Here is a 16,323-nt window from a genome sequence, read left to right on the forward strand (position 1 = left end):
GGAAACCAGGTTTCCTGTAGGGCCAGACAAGTGGCAGGGAAGTGGCACAAAAGCTGTTTCAACTCAGCAAGGTGGTGGAAAAAACCATGGCAATTCCATTGAAGGATAATGGTATCCGACTGTGAAGACATGAAAGAACCTTGGGGGGCAGGGGGGGGGGGGGATAGGTTACGCCGTAGAAGCGTTCGCCGCCACCGATTGCGAAGTAGCCTGATCAACTTCCATAGGAGCTGCAGGTCGAGCAACATCTAGCTCCTTAGGGGATGCTAGATGTTCCACATCATCTTCAGGTGCAGTGGTGAACTCCTTTTCTGTCTCTATGTCCTTCTCCTTTAGCTTTTTCTTCTTTTTGGTAGGGTCCCATTTGTCCTTTGGTTTATCAGGCTGGGTGGGCTTTTCCGACCTGGTCTCATGGGCAGAGGAAGACCTGGAAGCCCTACGGCCTTCAGGTAGTGGCTTTTTCAACCACTGGCTGACATCTGGAGGGTGAGTAACAGTGGAAGAGAGGGCACCAAGTGACCCCTTCCACACAAGGGGAGCTGGAGGAGGCGGGCACTTCTCCGGCTCAGCGGTGGTGGCTGAAGTCCCCAAAGAAGGAGGGGTTGTTACTCCCGATGTTGATAACAGGGGAGCAATGGAAGATGATGTTCCCCCAACTACTTGAGGGGCAGGAATAGACGGCCGGGATGGAGGGCCCACAAAAAGCGGCTGAGCTTGGGGGCTCATCGCCAGGGATGGCGACATCGAGGCAGCAGCAGCAAACGTTGATGAAATGCGCACAGGGTAAAGTCGGCCGTACTTGCATTTAGCCTCTGTGTAAGTGAGCCTGTCCAAGGTCTTATACTCCATAATCTTCCGTTCTTTTTGATAAACTGCGCAGTCAGACGAGCAAGCTGAATGTTTCTGTCCGCAGTTGACACAAACAGGGGGCAGCGAACACGGGACGTTGGGGTGGGAGGCACGTCCACAATCCCGACAGGTAGGGTTGGCATCAAATCACGATGACATATGCCCAAACCTCCAGCACTTAAAGCAGCGCATGGGAGGAGGGACGTAAGGCTTAACATCACATTGATATATCATCACCTTGACCTTCTCGGGCAGGGTGTCTCCCTCCAAAGCCAAGATGAAGGCGCCGGTGGCGACCATACTATCTTTAGGTCCCCTGAAGACACGTCGTACAAAGTGGACACTGCGGCATTCCAGATTTGCATAGAGCTCGTCATCAGACTGCAACAACAGGTCACAATGAAAAAGAAGTCCCTGAACCATATTGAGGCTCTTATGAGGCGTAATGGAGACTGCAACATCACCGAGCTAGTCACAAGCTAGCAATGCCCGTGACTGTGCTGGGGATGCTGTCTGTATGAGGACTGTTCCAGACCTCATTGTAGACATGCCCTCAACTTCTCCAAACTTGTCCTCTAAATTTTCCACAAAAAACTGAGGCTTTGTGGTCAGAAATGAGTCTCCATCTGTTCGACTGTAAACCAGAAATCGAGGAGAATATGTTGCACCAGGTAATTTAGACCGCCGTTCCTCCCCTGGTGTGGACAGGGAAGGGAACGATTGGGCAGGTCATACTGTGAAGCATTGAACTTTCCTTTCTTAGAGACTCTTGCTTGCGCACAGCAGGTTCCCCAGAGGTCGCCCGCTAGCAACTGTTCCACTTCAACAGCCATGCGTCTCCTCGGTGCGCAGCACACCTTGAGATTGAGGGGTTTTTCATAGAGGTTTATGCCATCCTCATGACCCAGGCAGTTAAGCTAAGATCCCCGGGCTCTGTACCGTACAACGTTCCACTGTTGCACCTTACAGTGGTCGTTGAAGCACGCTCAGAGCTTACGGTATTGAGGACTGGTGGCGCTTCCCAGTCCCCAGCTCAGGGACCCCGGGGTCACCAAGCCCGTATCCTGCAACTAAATGCTGAGCCCCCTGAGGGGTAAAGATGAGTTACCCCAGAATATTGTTTCGTATGACATTATTGAATGAAAATTTGTGAAATACGTTAACTTAATGATTTGTCTTTTCCCAAGATTTGCAATGATTCTAACGCACCCCTTCCCCTCACACCCACCCCCCCATATTTAGTGTTAAGAAAGCCCAGTTGACAGACCACCAAAAGCTGATCATATATCAAGCATTAGAGCAGCTGCGAAGAGAGATGGCATTGTGGTTCAGTGGTTACGGTATTGGACTGCCATGCGTGCAAGCCGTGTTCGAACCTCCTTGTACCAATTATTTTTTTCTTTGTTCGCTGTTCGCTTTATTCAAATTTGTGCCTGCGTCGTGGTGTAAAGTCCGTTTGCAACAGCGAGGTGTAAGGTTGGGACCTATAATGACAGTTAATTCTGCACAACAACTCTATCAGCAGCCGAAAAGAAGTGGCTTTCGAATGGGAACTGCAAACATTTCATGACAAGGCGACAAGTCAACCGAATCGTCCACCGGAAAAAAATCTGATGCGTCATACACGGCATTAGTGACAGTACATGTATCATACAATTGGAATCTAGTATCAAGCCATCTAATTTGTACAACTGATGAGTGAGGGAGATATGCCTCCTTGCCTGATGCAGGTGTTTGTATGTATTTCAACATGATCACTCCCAAGGAAATGATGAAAAAATATTAGTCTGTCACATACCCTGCAACAAATGAACACAACAGTTTCACAATCACACAGTTTCTCTGTGCTACGTCAAAATATATTTTGGATGTCTTGATTCCTGAATTCCTTTGTTGTAACATAGTTCACACTCATTTATTTGTGTTTTCATTTCTGTGAGATGTCTACCTGGTATCTTGCCTGTTCTCACTGTTCATCACATTTACTTGTGACAGTAACACATTCTTACCCCATGACTCATATTCTGTAACCAATATATAGTATAACAACTGCCGAGACTACAGAAAGGGAACAAACATTTCAGTGACTGGACAGACAGTTCATAATGTTGTGAAAAATGCATATATGTATATGGAACGAGTGAGTTGTGAACACGGCTCGTCCACTTAGCACTCCAACACCATGACCACTTACCCACGACACTGTTGCAGCTTCTGGCTCCTCTTTATTGCACTTCTTGTTCTTGGACCATTCACTGTTTCTATTTTGCTTGTTACGAATAAATATGAGGGGGGGTATGATGGGGAGTTTCCCTTGTAACTGCAAATGTGTCTTAACTAACTTGTTTTAGGTGTTCCAAACGGTGTTTTTTCCAGTTTAAACTCTCACCAATATGGACAGCTACGAATTTTGAAGTTTCCACCCTATTTATTATTTCCCCAATCATCACAGGTGTAGTACCCCTAGATGTACAGAAATGAATATATTATGTCTTTTTAAAATTGAGGGTCAGACCATTTGCAGAAAATCAATCAATGATACTTTTAAAAACTTTGTTTGCCATTTCTTCTTTTTGTGTATGTATGCTTGGATTGGTTACAATACTAGTGTCATGTGCAAAAAGTAATTTCTGCTTGTTTGACACTAGACAAATTTATTTGTATGAGGAACAATTGTGCACCTAAGATTGAGCCTTGGAGAACCCAATACATGATTTGTCCTCAGAGAGAATTATGTCCCTGGAGTATATTGGTTGAATTAGTACATACAACTTTCTGCAGTCTTTTGTTAGACATGACATTATCCATTGGTCGGCTATATTATCAGTCCCATAAACTTCAATTTATCTAGGAGAATAGTGTGACTCACATAGTCAAACACCTTAGGTAGGTCACAGAAAATATCACCAAGCACTATTTTACTATCTAATGCTCGTAAAACTGGCGAGTGGGCATACCAATGGCATTCTCAGTAGATTAACTCTTCTGAAACCCAGACTGTGATTTGCTGATGATGTTATTGTTGTTGTTGTTGTTGTTGTTAAGGTATGACACTACTCTAGAAAACATCATCTCAAAAATTTTGCAAAATTTTGTTAGTGAAACATGTCAGTAGTTGCTGACATTTCTCTTATCTTAAAGAAGGGTTTAACAATAACATGTTTCAGTCTCTCTTGAAAAAGGCATACATATTTCAGATAAGATCAAGCTTATTATATGGGACCAAATCTTTAGTACTCTGCTGCAGACACAATCAAAACCAGCTTTTACTTTTGAGAAAATGTATAATTTCCTTAATTTCGGTAGGAGAAGTTGGTGATACATTCATATGACTGAATTTTATGAGACTTACTTTTTCAACATACTGCTGTGACAAAAACATTACATTGAAACAAGTTCTTTAGTGATAAAATGTTGCTGTGATACTAGTGCACAACATATTAGTACAACTGAAACATTAGCACAGACTCTTCGTGATGTTTGTGAACCAGTGGGAGTTACAGACAAGACTGCCGCTGAACCTCTGGAGAATTTGTTCATACTGATGTATGTGGGAAGATGACACTCTCATCATTACATGAAGCCAGCTATTTTGTAGTTTCTAAGCATGCTTCTTCTTCATACATATCTGTACACTCTGTATGGAACAAAAGTGATGTTGCTTCTGTGTTCTTATAAGGAGAGGTCCTCAGTGGTGGGATTGTGTTTTAGAAACCAAATACATGGTGATGTAGGTTAAGATCTCAGTATCACACCCAGCAGCCATTCACACTGGTGGGCCCTTGTTTGCGCGTAATTGATGAAAAAATTTCATAATTTTGTGTGATGCTCAATAATGTTACAATAGTCGAATTGCATAGTCTGGTTGTGTGATAATAGCTTCACATGCAAGAGGTTGTGGGTTAGGTGCAGTAAACTTTATATTTTTAAATCTTTATCAAAATGACTTTGCTCATAATTTTTATTCAGTTAAGTGGCTTAAATGTTATTTTTTATTTCTGTTCTTTTGTCACATTATTCTAATTATCACATAAACTTTTTTCATTTGTTTCATTATTTGTTTATAACATTCCTTTTTCGGTCAGAATTTTTGTGAATATGAATTTAATTATACTTACCTATTACAACTTTTATTTTAAAATTTCCATCCATCAGTTAAGAAACAAAATACCAAATCTACTTATATTGACAGTGCAATGGTGTGAAAAATGGGGTTAACGGAAACGTCCGATTCCACCCGTCTGCTTTAGGGCAACTGGAAAAGCTGATATTATGAACAAAATGACAAAGGAATGGAAATAAAAAATTACATTTAAATCAGTTACGGTAACTGAACAAAAATAATGATCCAAATCACTTCAATGAAGACTTAAAAGTAAAAAATTACTGCACCTGACTAAATTCGAATCCACAACTCATGCATGTAAAGCTATTATCCTATCCTTTACACCATGCACCCCAACTATTTGGTGCAACTTTTTTAATGCTACAGAGTGACACACAGAAATTCTGAATTCTTTCTCATCAATTACTCGCAAACGAGGGCCCACCACGTTGAATAGCTGTAGTATGTGATACACATATACACGGTTTCAAGAAGTCGAACACACTGCTGGGGACCTGTCCTTGTTAGAATTTCAACAGTTTGTGGTGAGGCAGATGGGGAATAGGTCTTAAGTTATTAGAATCGAGAATAGGGTAGACATTCTTAACAATCAACTTAATGATTATTTCAAGCAGACCACTATTATCCATGAGACCAGTTCACCACAAACAACCGTAGAGTGGTAAATTTGAAAGTGAAATTAAGTCTATAGTGGTAAATGCCCCCACAATGTTTCTTGGCTCTGGCCATCCAGAAACACTTTGGCAGTCGTGTCAACATAGCAGACTATACATTAAATCACTGTCCTTGTAAGCCTAATTGTAAAAGACACCTTAGGAGAAATAGCTCGGGAACGAAACATCATTCAATCATATGTGGTGGTTTTGAGCCAAATGCTTCATGCATATGCCAAAACAGTTTGAATCCAAATATCAAAGTAAAGCAAAGAAGCTGGTAATGGTTGCTTAAAGTAATAAATACAGGTTTTATGATACTACAAGAAAGAAAATTGGTATTTTATGAGGCAGGAACTTCAATGAAAATGCCACATGATATCCTACAGAATACTGGAACAATAACATGAGGCCTGTGTGTGAACACAACTTCTCAAAAAGTAAAAAGGAGGTGAAATCCAACAACCTGTTACAGAGGTTAACTAGCGCAAAATCAAGATCCCTGTGCTTTTGAGTAGCTTAGGCCTACTCAACTACTAATGAATCTTAGAAATTGATATGAAATTTGCCCTCCAGTTCACTTACAAAGTTGTGTGGCTTCAGCAGCAGTTATTGATGTGCCACAATCTTTACAGAAGGTGATGGTATCCACAGACTCTGAGAAAAGGTATGAAGCAATTAGATGAAATACCCTCTTTGGCCCTAAATATATAACTTGGATTTCGTAGATCTAACTCAACATCACAAGATGTTGATTGTGAGTGAGTTTCGAAAATTAAGTGGAAACCAGATGGTAGCATAAAGAGGTATAAAGCTAGATTATGTGCAAAAAAAATATTTCCAGAAACTGGGACTAACTTACTGAGAAACTTTCAGCTGTTATTAGGTATGAATCAATTTGTATGATTCTTTTTGCTTTGCCCACAGTGTATAACACAAACATGAAGCAATTTTATGTGAAAAATGCCTTTCTCAATTGGGATCTGCAAGAATACGATATCATGAAACTGTCAGAACGTTTAGACTGTGATAATGTACATTTCGTCTTCAAACTAAATAAAAGCCTTTACAGAGTGGTGGTGTCACCTTGACGTTGAAATAAAAAAATTGTTCTGTTTCTAAACTTTCTTAAAATTTCAAACAGTTTCATTTGGATAATTGTGTATTTGGTGCTCAATCTGATGGCAAATAAGTGTTGATGGCCCAGTTCAGAATAAATCACTCACAGGTATTACTAAATAATTTAAGAATTCTGAATTCTGTCTGAAATTGTGGCTCATGACCCTTGCTACTTTGTATGAATGGGAATCAGGGTATCAGCCTCCAATCGATTAATTTATTAATGATCCAAGATATAACAGTCTCCCCCATTCAACTACACAGACCACTATTTACGAAAATGTTAATATGTAATTGTTAAACAGCACTAGAACCGTAACAGAGAAGTAGCTTACTCTCTTCCCCATTACGTCTGACGATCAACAACTTAATTTTTATATCATACTACATCTCTGACGTCTTCTCTTGTGTTCATCCTAATGAATACCATTTTACAAACTGGAGTACGCAACTTTAATGTCCTATTTCCAACAAACTTTAGCTTTGCTTTATCATTAATTAAACTAGCAATTCTGTCATGTCAACTTTGTTTACGACTGGTATTAACACAATGAATGCTGTTAATTTAATGACAGAATGCTTCATACTGACTGAAGTGTTACCTCGATCTGATGGAAGAAAGAAACCAGTTGAGTATAATTTTACTTTGTTACTTTTCCGCGTCTCTATGTCAACATACACAATACACAACCTGTATCCTCATCATTATCCACAAACTTGCAACTAAAACAACAAACTCGTGTAGTGTGGGAATTCCAAAGATACGGAACGCTACTATCATAGATATCCAACGGCAGCGTAAGCGACGCGCCGGGGAAGTTGCCATGTACATGATGCACACTAAACAGAGTTAGGCCAAGTCGTTCTGCCTGCACACGTATGTTATTTAATGTCAATATCAGTTTATCAAACCTTCACTATATCAAACCAGCATTACACCACCAATAGTACTGCCAAAACTCGTTAGTTCACAATGTGGTTTTACGAATTTAAGATGTGGAATAGCAATAAGAAAGTGTGTCCTGCAGTTATATTAGCTATACCTTACAAGGAACAGAAAACAGCCAAAACGAGGATATGGGTCTGTGAATGGTTGCAAAAAGGAGCGACTGGACACATGTTAATTTACTGACAAAGTAGAATCACAGACCTGAAAGATTTCATAAATTATTTCCCGATGTGTCCTGCACGGTATGACAAGTTGTTAATGCTGATAGGAGACAAAACAGAGAAGCAAAAGATGTTAATGAGAGGCAATTGCACTCGACGAGAGATAAATTTTTAGATTTCTGGCGACAGGCAAGTCATTCGAATGCTCGAAGTTAACTGTAACACCAGCAAGCAAATTAGCAAAATTCAATGGAAACCTGTGAAGCAGTTATACCTGCCGGGCAATGATATGTCTTCAGTCAAGTAACGTAAACCATTGTTTTCTTTTTGTAATAAACTGGTGAAACTGAATGCATTTCACAGATATGTTACTAGTCATTGTAGATATATGTCACATTGTTCAAAGTGGAAGCGTTTTTCCAAACTGCTACGTAATTCGGCATCCTATACTATATTTTATAATTAATAAAGTAATCAGTGTCAGTGAATCATCTACTGACCATACTAAAGTGGTATATAGGCTGCAATGACTACTCTTGCATAGGTCTGTTAAAATTATTTTGTGTCAAAAGATTACTTGAAAAAATTAGTCTGACATATGATCCGCACAAAGGTGAATTGAAAATATAAACACATGTCATGTGGTTGGTTCATGAAGCTCTATCAGCATCTGATGGAGAATATTGTCAAACTGTCACATGTTCAGTATGTACTGATAATACTGAGAATATTTTGAGAGCCATTAATACTGCTCGTTAATATTTCTAGTATTGGCAATATGTCAGTACACGATTCCACACAGTCAATATATTTACGGCTTTACAATATTATTGAACGTGTGAGGCCACCTTGGAACTATTCCTTTTGAGGTAGTTATTCTTAATGAACAACAGTAGTTCAAATGAACGACACAGTTCTTTTTTAAAGTTCAGGTTTAAACTTTTTTAATGTTTAAGTAAACAAGAGTACATAGGAAAACCCTTAAACTAAAAAATCAGAAAGTAATAATTTATTGATTACAAAAACTGAATGAACTTTAAGAGAAAAACTCATTGTACTTATTTCTACTAACTATTTCTTGTACATTTAATCGTTTTATTAGGATGGGATGAGGGCTTTCAATTTTAACCAAGGTAGTGGGAACCACTAAAGATTAAATTATTCGTATTGTTACCCACAGCATTTTTCTGCATCCTAGTTCTTTCTCCTATATGATAGAGTCTGTATAGAGGAAAAATTCATTCTTACTTAATACAATAGTTCACCCAAAGAAATACTTAGATACAGGGTGAACAAGATGTAAAGAAACAATAAAAGCTGTGAGACCTAACGTCAGTTGTCTTTCAAAACGAGGAGTGTACTCGGGATCAAGGGACGAGCGTACCGAAACTGGAGATTTAAATGAACTAAATAAATGAATGGAATGGTTTCTGTCTCCTGATATCATACAGTTCAGAACTGGAGCCAGAAGAGAATTAACTGAATTAATAGGGCGGTTTCGACCTTCCTATCAGACATACTTCCAACAGCTCACCACTAGGCGTTCAAAATCATGGACACTTAGGTCCTGGAAGTGGGATATACTCACCGTTAAGAGAGGGGAGATTCAAGCGTGTGCATTCTAACTTCCCACAGGAAGTAATAGCGAGGAGTAAAGGAATGATAGTCCTCTAAAAGAAAGACTGCTTTGTATAATTCATTTCCTGGAATAGTTAATTTGACCTAGTTATTTCATCCCTTACACACAAGCGAGCACTTTGGTTAAATGAGCATCTAAAATAAGGACGGTAGGCTGGTGTTGTCACAAGACCATCACCGCTCGGTGTGTGACGCGATTTGTGTCTTGAATGCCGAATATACGAAAGTGTTAAAGATTCTGTTCCGTCATAACATCAAGCGCCCGTACGTCGGCCGTGAGACGACGTCAGCCAATACAATGCTGACTAGGTCGACATCACAACAGGAGCGGCACCTATACAAAGAGAATACAAGCGCCGCTCCAGCTAGCCTCAGCCGCGCTAGAAGAGCCGCACTAGAAGATGAGCCGTCATCCAAACGATTTAGCTGTGACTTGTGATCTGTTTTAATTGCTTGCATGGAAATTCTATATATCTTAGGACATTGATTATTTGCATGTCGGAAATTGCTTACGATACCTTACTGTAAAAAGCCAAAGTTAAGCACAGGTTGTACATAAAGTCTGGGAACACTTCCAGTTATTTATTGCACAAGAACTAAACATTGTACAGATGTCATACATATTGCATTGTGAAGAGAAACTCTGAAAGTTTTTTATACAAACATTTTATATGCGAACCATGAGTGACCTGGCGATGTCAATATGGTAATCGAATTCTTGCCATACCCATCCCAGCATGGCATCGTCGACTGTGTCTGCCCCCAGTAGCTGAGTGGTAAGCACGACAGTCTGTCAATCCTAAGGGCCCACGTTCGATTCCCAGCTGTGTCAGAGATTTTCTCCACTCAGGGACTGGGTGTTGTGTTGTCCTAATCATCATCATTTTATCCCCATCGACGCGCAAGTCGCTGAAGTGGCGTCAAATCGAAAGACTTGCACCTGGCGAACGGTCTGCCCCAACGGGAGGCCCTAGTCACATGACATTTACATTTTTTATCGTCGACTGTGGCAGCTGCTTCCCGTATTCTCTCTCGGAGCTCTGCTGCATCACATGGTAGAGGTGGTACATTTAATGTGTCCCCACAGGAAAAAGTCACATGGAGTGAGATCTGGTGATCGGGAAGGCCATTTCATGAAACAGCTATTAACTTCTGTAGCATGGCTGATCCATAAATGTGGCAGCTGCTGAAAGATGAACAGAGAGTCCGATTGCATTTGAGGCATCAGCCATTGCTGCATCTTGTTCAAGTGAGAATATCCAGTGACAGTGCTCTTGGCGAAGAAGAATGGCCCATATAGTTTTCGATGTGACAAGGCACAAAAAAAAAATACCTTTGGGAATTACGCTCAAATTCAATCCATTCGTGTGGATGCTTTGTATCCCAGATTCGACAATTATGCCTCTTCACTTTCTCATTAGTGTGAAAAGTGGCTTCGTCACTAAAAATTAAGTGATCAACAATGCCATCCTCATCCTCATTCAATTGTTGCAACTGCAAACAAAACTCAAAACGCTTGTCTTTATCGTCATCATTGAGCTTCGCACTAGCTCTAATTTGAATGGTTGCATAGACAGCTTCTGTCGTAGGACTTTCCACGCTCTAATTGGAGCCACTTCTCTCACACTGGGACGTCCGCTTCTCTTTGCTGGGCACAAGCAACCTGTCGTAACGAATTTTTTGTGCCAGTGGTAAATGACCTTCCTTGTTGGTGGCTTCTTACCATACTTGGTTCTAAACATCCGTTGAACAGCTGCAGCACACTTGTTTTGTCGAACTCTAACACACAGAAAGCTTGCTCCGCACCTCAACTCGGCATGTTTGCGACTAGTGCTGACTAGCGGCAAATTACCAAACTGTACTGTGACGGTGTACATGAAAAAACTTTTAGGGTTTCTCTTCAAAATGACATATGAGGGTAGAATGAAAGGTAATGCCTCCACCTTCGTTAGTTGGGTTTGGATGGGAATATTTTAATAAATCAAACTCATAAATAATCCTTAGAATGTGATCTTTTCCACATAATCACCAGCCAGTTTTATACTTTTCTGCCAATGATGAACAAGTTTTCTGAAGGAAGTCGACACTCTGTTTCCGCAACCAGTCTTCTTCATTTCAGAAATTTGTGGTAAGTTCTATGGGACCAAACTGCAGAGGTCATCGCTCCCTAGGCTTACACACTACTTAATTTAACTTGAACTAGCTTACACTAAGGACAACACACACACCCTCCCACGGGCGGAACCGCGCGAACCACGGCAAGGCGCCTCAGACCATACTACTATCCCGTGAGGCAACCACAGTCTCACAGTTCTCTCAACGGCTTCATCAGAAGCATAATGATGTCCCCACAGATTGTCTAACATTATTGGGAACAGATGGAAGTCAGATGGTGCTAAATCTCGACTTTATGGAGGATGCTTTATGGTGGTTAGATTCAGTCAATGCCAAACCACACACTTCACATGCCACCACAGCAGAACTTCATTGTCATGCTGCAGGAAAACATATTCCAGAGTTCGCAGCATTGTGATGTAATGCTCTGAATTTATTGTTGTTCCATGATCAAGGAAATCAACGTGGTGAACACCATCTGTGTCCCAGAACACTGTGGCCATGATTTTTCCAGCTGAGGGTTGCCTCTTGAATTTCTTTTTCTGGGGAGAGTCTTTATGTCGATATTCTATAGAATGACGTTTCGTCTCCAGGTCGTAATGGTGTACCCACGTTTCGTCTCTTGTCATAATTGAATGGAGAAAGGAGTCACCTTCATTCTTGTAACGCAAGAGGAGTTTCTGGCAAACTACATGTCTGTGCGCATTCATTTCATGAGTCAGCATCCGGGGTACCTATCGTTCACAGATATTCCAGTAGCCAAGGAAAACAATAATGTGACCCACACGCTCTTGTGAAATGACGATTGTGCTTGCAATTTCTGTCTGAGTGATACGAAGATCATACTGACTCAATCTGTCAACATTTTGCTTGTGAAACTCTGTGGTTACTGTCACTGGACGTCCAATTCTTTGTTTGCCAAGTAGGTCAGATGTTCCCCCCTCAACATCTTTAAACTTACTCGCCCAACGGCGCACAGTACTCACATCAATACAATCATCATAAACTGCTTTCATTCTCTGACGAATCTCCTTTCGGGTGGCACTTTCTGCTGTCAAGAATTCAGTGACTGCACGTTGCTTAAATCGCATTGACCGATCGTCTGCGCAGGCTTCCATACTTTACACTGTAACAACACAACCGTTCAATGCTAAGTCTTCCCGCCAACTGGAACTGTAGAGAAGAGGCTACGGAACAAGCCAGTACCTGCCGCATACCAATGCTGCCAACTGTTGAAGAGTTACGAAGGTGGAGGCATTACTTTTCAGTCAATCCTCGTACGTATGGTATGTGTGCAGTATTTGGTTCTTCTGCAATAAATCATTGAAAGTGCTCCCAGACCTTATGTACACCCTGTATTGTCAATTTATTTAACTGTAATAAACTCCGTTAATAAGAATTGCTTGTATGTTGTCTAGCTATGCGAGACAACAGCTTCCTAGGCACCCTATATTAAATGAGTAGGCAGGATCCCACAGATTCGATTTCAGCTAAATATATATGATAGGAAGGAATGTAAATATCATTACTAATCGTTTCATTCGCAGCAATTTAAGCTGCACTCTTTGGTTGTACTGTGATAACATGCAAATTACAATATGTAAACAATGAAATACAATGAAATCCAATAAAGCTTTTCCAAAGTAGCAAGTGAGGGACGTCACGAGACCGATTTCCATCTTCTACTGAAGCTAGTTGAACATCATTGCAGCATCTTCATTTTAGTCTTTCGTTATGTTTATTTCAGAGATCAATATTTTTTTCCTTCTGTCAAAGATTGTTATGCAAAACTCCACTAACAGACATTCAGAAGGTCAAAACAAGAAACAAATGGGTAACACACAGACTGCCACAAGGCTGTCAGGGGCAACAGCAGAGCCTTACATCATGTGCCCAAAGTGGTTGCAGCAAAGCTCCATACTGGATACCATGGCCTGACCCGGCAGTGAAACATCCATCACAGTGCGTATTGCAGTCAATGTGCTAGTAAACAAGGGCTTTAAATACGTATCTTAAGAGCTATGAGCACCAGTTCATCTTTAATACTGCTACTGCAAGCTCTTTGCTTACCATATTTTGGGAGGTGATAGCATATACCAAAAGAAGAAAAAAAGTCCAGTTACCATGTTTTTTCTTGTTTTTGTCCACACAAGTCTTACTTCTGAAAGTTTGTTGGTGGAGTTTTGATTAACCCTGTGTAGAAGTTCGTGTCCTAAAGTTAAAAAAATTGTAATTCACTGTTAGTAAAATATGAATGCTCATTTTTTATTTTTTTGGTCCAGAGAGAACACTTACATCCAAATTCCATGATATAAATACCAATTCATTGTGTAGTATTTGTACTATTTATTTATCAACTGTTTCCTTTAGTTTTTATTCTGTGTTGTTGTTTGTTGTATTGGTGTGTAATGTTTTGAAGATTTACCCTCATGATTTATTATTATATGATTTATTATTTAATTATTGACAATGAATGCTTTTCTTTTGAAAGATATGCTATATTTCACGTTTTGTTCTACATTTTATTTCACTTTTGAGAGACAAAAATACCTATTTTCTCCAACAACAGCATACTTTAATGTCAATCAAAATACTTTCAAATGCACTTCAACATTTCATTAAGCATATTTTACTTTCTGGTGTTTTGTGATGCGAAATTATTTGTAATTCCTCAAATGAATCCACTGTACGACTTTTGTTTAAATTTTGCATTATCTTAAAATCATGATTATGTCTGTGAATGGATTACTTCTATTGTTTGTCTGTGATGTTTAAGAATGCAGTAGTAAATTGTAGTTGTATGCATTAGTGTATACAGTGTTTCTCATTCAAAAAAGCAAACCAGCTTTTCCAATGTATGAATGGAGGCATAAGTCACACCTTGTTTTATAAATATTTACTTTTATATAACGGGTTTGCTTACTGTTTTATGGTTTGCACATAGATTTCTAGTGTAAGTTCTGATTTTGAACAGACTTATTCAAATTTGCTGTGTCCCAAAAGTATTTCCTGAACTTTCTGAAAATCTATCAGATCTAATTGTGTCCAAAATTCTTGGAAATTAAGATAAGTTGAAGTTGTTTATAAATTCCATAAACTCTGCATAAGGGTTTTCGGTTTTTCAATATACTGTTCTGAATTATATCTTTGGCTCTTCTCCTGTGAAGTATGAGTATTAGTTTTTTTTTTTTTTTTGAGATACAAACTGTGTATGCTCCTGCGCTCCATTTTGTTAACTAATGTGACAGTGTTTTCATGTTTTCATTATGTTTTTCTCTGTGAGGCTTGGTGACTCAGTGGGAAAAGTACCACACTACAAATATAAAAGTCTGTGCCACTATACCAGTTCACTTGTTTGTCACTTGTTTCTTTCACCTATGCCAATGATTTGTGTATGTGAGACATAACAAATTGCTTTGTGGATTGAAGACAGTATTAAACTACAGTTCCCATTAATGCTGGTTAAGTTCAAAAGCCCCCCCATGAACCATGGACCTTGCCGCTGGTGGGGAGGCTTGCGTGCCTCAGCGATACAGATGGCCGTACCGTAGGTGCAACCACAACGGAGGGGTATCTGTTGAGAGGCCAGACAAACATGTGGTTCCTGAAGAGGGGCAGCAGCCTTTTCAGTAGTTGCAGGGGCAACAGTCTGGATGATTGACTGATCTGGCCTTGTAACATTAACCAAAACGGCCTTGCTGTGCTGGTACTGCGAACGGCTGAAAGCAAGGGGAAACTACAGCCGTAATTTTTCCCGAGGACATGCAGCTCTACTGTATGATTAAATGATGATGGCGTCCTCTTGGGTAAAATATTCCGGAGGTAAAATAGTCCCCCATTCGGATCTCCGGGCGGGGACTACTCAGGAGGACATCGTTATCAGGAGAAAGAAAACTGGCGTCCTACGGATCGGAGCGTGGAATGTCAGATCCCTTAATCGGGCAGGTAGGTTAGAAAATTTAAAAAGGGAAATGGATAGGTTAAAATTAGATATAGTGGGAATTAGTGAAGTTCGGTGGCAGGAGGAACAAGACTTTTGGTCAGGTGATTACAGGGTTATAAATACAAAATCAAATAGAGGTAATGCAGGAGTAGGTTTAATAATGAATAAAAAAATAGGAGTGCGGGTTAGCTACTACAAACAGCATAGTGAACGCATTATTGTGGCCAAGATAGACACAAAGCCCATGCCTACTACAGTAGTACAAGTTTATATGCCAACTACCTCTGCAGATGATGAAGAAATAGATGAAATGTATGACGAGATAAAAGAAATTATTCAGGTAGTGAAAGGAGACGAAAATTTAATAGTCATGGGTGACTGGAATTCGTCAGTAGGAAAAGGGAGAGAAGGAAACATAGTAGGTGAATATGGATTGGGGGGAAGGAATGAAAGAGGAAGCCGCCTTGTAGAATTTTGCACAGAGCATAACTTAATCATAGCCAACACTTGGTTCAAGAATCATAAAAGAAGGTTGTATACCTGGAAGAATCCTGGAGATACTAGTAGGTATCAGATAGATTATATAATGGTAAGACAGAGATTTAGGAACCAGGTTTTAAATTGTAAGACATTTCCTGGGGCAGATGTGGATTCTGACCACAATCTATTGGTTATGAACTGCAGATTGAAACTGAAGAAACTGCAAAAAGGTGGGAATTTAAGGAGATGGGACCTGGATAAACTGAAAGAACCAGAGGTTGTACAGAGTT

The 16,323-nt window shown here is 40.0% G+C and overlaps 1 protein-coding gene across 2 annotated transcripts in view; it reads right to left on the reverse strand.

Annotated features, from left to right (window-relative positions):
- LOC126161356 (general transcription factor IIF subunit 2) overlaps positions 1–7,543 on the reverse strand; it is an 82,579-nt gene extending 75,036 nt beyond the window's left edge. The window contains exon 1 of one of the 2 annotated variants that reach the window (XM_049917124.1): positions 7,465–7,543. In XM_049917124.1, coding sequence (XP_049773081.1) covers positions 7,465–7,528 — 64 coding nt within the window. In that variant the 5' untranslated portion in view covers positions 7,529–7,543. Of the gene's footprint in view, positions 1–7,349 lie in introns of both variants that reach the window. The other variant, XM_049917125.1, reaches the window with a different exon arrangement.
- Between the last annotated feature and the right edge of the window lie 8,780 nt (positions 7,544–16,323).

Source organism: Schistocerca cancellata, chromosome 2 (assembly GCF_023864275.1).
Source record: "Schistocerca cancellata isolate TAMUIC-IGC-003103 chromosome 2, iqSchCanc2.1, whole genome shotgun sequence".
Lineage (NCBI taxonomy): Eukaryota > Metazoa > Arthropoda > Insecta > Orthoptera > Acrididae > Schistocerca > Schistocerca cancellata.